The sequence below is a fragment of the Taudactylus pleione genome, unplaced genomic scaffold (genome assembly GCF_031769625.1).
Source record: "Taudactylus pleione unplaced genomic scaffold, aTauple2 ptg000032l, whole genome shotgun sequence".
NCBI classification, from domain to species: Eukaryota; Metazoa; Chordata; class Amphibia; order Anura; family Myobatrachidae; genus Taudactylus; species Taudactylus pleione.
The window spans coordinates 1608953-1615899 of record NW_028284434.1 but is presented as its reverse complement, the minus strand read 5'-3'; the positions used below and the strand labels follow the sequence as shown (position 1 = coordinate 1615899).

The following is a 6947-nucleotide window of genomic DNA, read 5'->3' as shown; positions in this document are numbered from 1 at the left end:
CATAAATCCTTACAGGGGTGCTGGGCTCACTCAGTGCAGACTTCAGAGGGGCCAGTTCTTGCCGTTGTCTCCTGTGGTGTTTCTCAGATGGGTGGCCTGGTTCCTCTGGTGGCTTCTGGATCATGGCTCTCTCATTGCTGCCAGCCCCATTACTTGACTGACATGGCCGTGATGCCTTTTCCTTCTGCTGATGCAGCGAGAGCCAGTAAAAGGAGGTGGTAGATGTGCATTTCCCCCCAACATGTTTTAGCCTCTCAGGCCTTTTTTAAAGGCCAAGACCTCTCAACACACACACACACACACACACCCCCATCCACTGGCTCGCCCTGCATCTGCGGCAGGAAGCAACATTGCGATCCCAGCCCATCAGTATAGAGTGAGCCAGGATCCAGGAGTCTGCTGGGGAACCAGGGTACCTAACTGAGAAGCTACACCATAGGAGACCTTGGCAAAAACAGGCACCTGGGAAGTGTGTACTGAGTGTGAGCCAAACACACCTGTAAGGATTGATGCCCCACAGTAAGTCACGCACCACAGACTCCCAATGGCTGCATTCATTTCCTCCCCAAGATGGTTGGTTTACACTACCCACACAAGCCACCATCAGGGGACAGTAGACCTCAACACAAGTGAAGACATCCCAGATACTGTGTTGCTCTGATAGGACAACCAGAGACTATCAACACCCCCAATCAGACAACTGACGGCAGTAATTCCTAGACACTATATCTGTCCCCATCTCTGGGCTGTGTGACCCACCCACCAACATCAGGTCCGAGGTAATGGTCAGACATGGGGGATGTAGGGTGCCATCCTCTGCCACATCCACAAACCTAGTTAACAAGATTGACTCTTACACCCCATATTCCACAGTGCTGATATATAACTTTCAGCATTGAACTTCATTGATATTTAACATCTTATAGCTCACTCAGTCAGTCGACACCTTATATTTCTGTATTGACTTATCATCCATGTAAAAATAGTAAGCATTACTTTTTCTATGAACACTAGTACCCAGAGGTGCAAGTTCTTCCCAGGTGCCCTGAGGCAAGTTATAATTTAGTGACCCCCTATCCACCATATTTACAGCCCTAAGTGGGGTGAATATATTGTGGGTGATGGAGGAGGTGCCCCTTCAGTGCTGGCGTCCGGCGGAAGGTGCCTCCAATGTCTCCCATACTTCTGCTCCTGCTAGTACCGACTATTTCCATGCATAACACTACACAAAGGGTTGCACACTGTATCTCCACTGTTCTTAAACTACAAATTCTAATTAAAATAGTCCAAAATATTTTTAATTAGAAATAAATTAATTACTTTTTTGAAATGATATAATAATGGTGTAAATAGATCCAAATAAATACTGGACTACAGTACCAACTAAAAATTTATTTTTCTAACTTTAGCTGAAGCAAACTGATCTATGATTTCATCAAAATTGGTTAATTCAGTTTCCTCACGTTCAATGCTGAGAATGGCTAATGCACAAAGTCGTTCCTGCCCCATTGAAGCTCTCAGATATGTTAAAATCAATTTTAGCTTGCTAAAAGATCGCTCATAGCTGGAAATTGAAACTGCAATAGTAAGCATTATCTGAACTGCAAATCTTAAGTTTGGAAAAACATTTTCATCTCCGTACTGAACTATAAAATGTAATAGTTCCACTGCTCTTTTAATCTCCAAATTTGTGCGGCTTTTCAACAGCATTTTACAGTCCTGAATCTCTTCAAAAAGCTGTAAACCATCAATATCGGAGTTATAAAACAGACCAAGGTTTAGACAACTATCCCTTAAGATATTTTGGCATGTACTGCTACTGCTGTCATTTGTTTCAGCCAATAAGCATTTGACATCAAGAAGAAAACTAAATTTTGAATCCAAATCATGGAGATGATTAAATCTGGTTTCCATTTCATTATAGATGCGATCAATAGTTGATTTAATTATCCTCAACACTTCATCCTTCGTGTTTAAACCTATCTCCATGGATTTTTCACCGTCCATTCTTTTTTTCTTTCTGGGGCGTCTTTCTACTTCAACATCCCATTCCTCGCAAAGCTTCAAACCTTCTTCAAGTGACTCATTGGCCAGTATTTCTCTGTTGCTAGTGAAATAATCCCGAAGTGCTTTTAAATCTAAAGCTGCATCATGAAAGTTCATCGTATGATCTTGAAGCCTTTTTTGAACACGATCAATTCTAATTAGAATTTTTTTCCAAAAACCAAGCATAGCCAAAAAATCAAAAGTCAATAGTCGATTAAGCATTTGCGTAGCATCTGCTCTAGTTTCGACATTTTCATTTTGATCCTTACTCATCTTTTGCAAGACTTCAAATATAATATCAAGGTACTCATGCACTGGCTTCACAGCTTCTGTTCTGGAACTCCATCTAGTGTCACACTCCGATTTGAGAACTATTGGAATGGCATCTTTCAGCTTTTGCCAACGAAGCGTTGAATGTGAAAAGAATGAATAAAGTGACTCTACTGTACCAAAAAATGTTATCATCATTGCATCATGGGTAGCCACATGAACTCCTGCCAAATTGAGAGAGTGATTATCACAATTTACAAAAATAGCTTTTGTATTCTTTTCACTAATCCTTTGTTGAACACCACTTTTAAAACCAGCCATAACTGCAGCATTATCATAGCATTGAGAACTACAATCTTCTAATGGCATTTTATCTTTTTCCAGTTGTTTCAAAACAACATCAACAATGCTTTCAGCATCCTTTTTTATCTAATTTAAGAAATCCTAGAAATTACTCTTTAATACTAATTGTTTTTGTCTGAAAATCTATATCAACATAACGGGCGGTTTCTGCCATTTGTTCTCGATGTGACTGGTCTGGAGTAGAATCTAACATAAGACCAAAATATTTGGCATTATGGATGCGGTCTAACACTTTTTGACGAACAGTAGAAGCCATCAAAATAATAAACTCATTTTGCACCAATGGTGATAAATAGGATGTGGTTCTTGGATGATTTTCAACATTTCTTAAATGTTCTCTCATGACCGGGTCAAAGTTTGCTAACAATTTCAACAATCCAAGAAAATTAACTATATTTCTCTCCTTCATTTCTAAAAGATTCCCTATGACCACGCAATGCAAGGTTTTGCGTAGCTATAAATTTGATACAATGAAGAATTCTGTGTAGAACTTCTCGTCATCTTTGCTTTTCAGTAGCTATTTGATTTTGAAGCTCAACATCAATGATTCCTTTATTCTTCAAAAGATTTCTTTCCATTTCCTTCCACTTGGCAAAACAGTATCTATGATTTTTAGTGTTCTCATGGACGGCAAACCTCTCTGGTGCTTTCCAGCTTGTAAACCCATTTTCATTCTGCAGCGAAGATATAATATCACTTTGTGAAAAAAGTAAACAACAAAAACAGAAAGCAGCCTTCTTCAATATAGAATAAACCAGCCATGATCGCCATACTTCCTCACCATTCCCATTTCCCAGTTTTCTTTTAAACCACCTTTTATTCATAGACCGTTTTTTAGTGGGTATAAAAGGTCCATCCACATTTTGAAAAAACCTGGAACCTAATTGGATCATTTCTGTTCTCAAAGCATCAGATAAAATCACTTTATTAGTAGTTTGATCAAACTCTTAGAAGCCTACATCATGATTTTTAATCACGTGTGGTATGGTTTCCAATGTTATTTCTGCCTCTTTATTTATAGAGGATTCTTCTAGTGGGGCAGAAGATAAAGAAAATTCTGGTTCTCGGAAGATGCCTAATTCTGTGTCAGATAAAATGGTGGTCATCTCAGGCTCTATGTTGCCAGAAGATTCTCCAAGTGTGGCAGAAGATAAAGAATTGTCTTGCTCTTGCAAAACACCTCGTTCACCATCAGATAAAATGGTGGTCATCTCTGGCTCTATGTTGCCAGAAGATTCTCCAAGTGTGGCAGAAGATAAAGAATTGTCTTGCTCTTCCAAGACACCTAATCTGTATCTTATAAACTGGTGTTTATTTCTGGCTCTTTATTTCCAGAAGATTCTTCCAGTGTGGTAGTAGATAAAGAAACATTTTTTTCTTTTAAGACACATAATTCGGAATCCGATAATGTTATGGGTCTATCCACATTCATATCAGATGGATTTAATGTAGATGAAGCTCCAGCATCTTGCTTTTCTAAAAAGGACTTCATAAAAATACTAGACTTTTTTGCCGATTCATTTTGCAATTTTCTTTTCTTCCTGCCTTCTGCGCCACTCAGCTTCTTTTTTGATAAAAATCGTTTCATTGTAAATTATTTTTTTTTTTAAATACCTGACAAAGATATTTTGGTTGAAAGATCTCTAGACCAACACAAATATGAAAATATTACAAGTACACATGAATGTTGCTTCAAGTTCAGTAGTGAACACCCAGGCAAATAGGAGTGCAAACTACGGGAGCAGCGGTTTAGCTAACAATGTGCGTAATAAACAGTTGCTTTTAACCTCAAAATCTTCAGAAAAGACAGTAAAAATGAACTGAAAATATCTAGACCAACACAAATATGAAAATATTACAAGTACACGTGAATGTTGCTACAAGTTCAGTAGTGAACACCAGGCAAATAGGAGTGCAAACTATGGGAGCAGCGGTTTAGCCAACAATGTGCATATTAACATTTGCTTTAAAGCTCAAATAAAATATGATAGGAAGGCAAAAATTAATTAAGGATAATCTATATCTTCACTAGTGAGCTCACTAAGGAATAATATATAATAACACTGTGTGATGTCAGTATACCAGCTGTGTGCAGGAACGCTAAAGAGCATACAAATATACAAAACATTAATAAAATGTAGTAATTTACAGATTCTATAACAACTCGTATCACAGAGTGGGTCTGTAAGAGATTGTGCCCCGTGCACATACAAGATGAGTGATCCTTTAAGGTGTGGTGGATTAGTCACTGACTGTGGACGATGTCATGCAGAACTTCTAATTCTAATCAGATTTGTGGTTTAGTTTTGATGCTTAGCTGAGGGTGTAGCAGGTCGGGCTGCTAAGGAAGATGTACTCTAATCACTGTGTCCAACATTGACAATGGTCAGTGGTCACTATACTCCTTGTCAGAAATGATCCAACGAGGACCCTATTAAGAAAATACTTAATACAATACCGATCACTCATTCATTTTAAATCTACATTTAAACTACAATTTTTATTGAAATATATAATAGTATCAAATATATAACATACACATATGAAATAACTTAGGTTGTTGCATTTATAAATTATATGATGGAGGGGTCTCATCCCAATCCACAAAAAGGTCATGTTTTAAGGATTTCTTTGATCATGCATGGGAAATTTAAACTATTTTGAAAGGTACATAATGTTCCCTCAGACAGAAACCAAAAGAGAAATATTTTAAGTTTACCTGCTTGAGTGTCCCAGCGGACTACAAATCATACGAAGAACAGTGAGGCAGTTAAAAGTTAGACTATTTGAACACAATGAAAGGGTTACACACAGATAGCCTCTCTAATCATTAAAAAAATAACATGACCACAACCAAAAAAAAAAAAGGAACAAAAAATAGTGAAACAGAATTGAAGGCGAGGCAACTTTATCTGAACCGTTAACAAAATATACTAGTAGGTTTAATTGCTTCAAAACAAACTACATCTAGACCAGTTACAAAATATATATGTTGGTTAAATGACTCACAATAAAAAAAAAATAAAACTTCAATGTGTGTGCATGACTATTTAAATGAGTAGACTAGATAGGCAAAGTGTTTCTTAACTGCCATCAAATTCTATATTTGTGAAAGATTTGAAATGGAAGTATACATGAAAAATGGTATTTACCTCCTATTGTTGAAATCAATAAGCATGTTCTGTGATTCGAAAATGTATGAGAGCCCCAAAAAATGTATACACCTATAAACCACCATACATATCTTTATAAAATACATTTTAAAATTGAAAAATTAGGTCATCCAGCAGTTGTGTGATAACTTCATTGTGGATTTGGTATGTGCATATCACATCTCATTTGAGTGACGCACAGCCAAAGAATGCTAGGTGCAACATTTACGCATGCAATGCGGATAAGGAAAATAAATAGAATTGTAACAAGGGAACAAATATAACGGTATGGTAACAGTGTGTACTGAGGCTATAATAACAGCTGCCAGTTATTGAATCACTGTGCTACATGCTGTGACCCCCAGTGCAGTCAATGCTGGTAAATTGACAGCACCGAGGATCACAGCATACGATTACTGGCAGGCCATCAAGATCACCGGTCCATGGGTCTGGTAAGTATGACTGGTGGGGAGAACCCAACGGTGCATACACAGCACATACTTGAAGAATTTATGCTCTGTCCCAGTATGCAATAATACATCCATGTGATCAGATGCAGATTGTGATAAATCTGCCACATAGAGGTAGAGTGTACAATCCAGACATATTCACATGGACTAAGTAACCCTCCGGGGCCATGGCATAAGATCACTTACCTTGCACAGTATCTGAAGATCTCTGCGGTCAGTAAACATGTTCTGGTGTCTGATGTCTTGCGGCACCGAATGTCAAATCTCTCAGGAATGCTCAAAAATATATCAGGTGTCCCACCTTAGCGCCTGCTCCAAAGAATGATCAATTAATACTTAACTTATATGTATCACGAATGTCTTTGGACTTCTTATCTCCAAATCAAAATGAGGTATAACCAATGTGTGTCGTAATATGTGAAGAAAGACAAAAGAAGAAAAAAATCTAGTGCAGATTGTCTCACCATAAATTCATAAACTACAAATAGAATATTTTCCAAATGATCCCGATGCTATATGCAGAATAAATGCTTGTGTGAAAAAATCCTTAATATATAACACACATTTATTCAAAGCACAAATTAATATAGGCACATGCAATACAATATACAAAAGGAGCTTCTAGATGAATAATGAGCCTCCTTTG

At 37.5% G+C, this 6947-nt stretch overlaps 1 protein-coding gene across 1 annotated transcript; it reads right to left on the bottom strand.

The window, feature by feature from the left end:
- Window positions 1-1383: 1383 nt before the first annotated feature.
- On the bottom strand, window positions 1384-2685 carry LOC148538906 (zinc finger MYM-type protein 1-like). The gene has a single exon (XM_088452091.1). It carries the CDS (start codon window positions 2683-2685, stop codon window positions 1384-1386), a length of 1302 nt encoding a protein of 433 aa, XP_088308217.1.
- Between the last annotated feature and the right edge of the window lie 4262 nt (window positions 2686-6947).

Bases quoted from the DNA above. Each gene is read 5' to 3' on its own strand.
- LOC148538906 (XM_088452091.1), bottom strand. From the start codon at position 2,685: ATGCCATTAGAAGATTGTAGTTCTCAATGCTATGATAATGCTGCAGTT.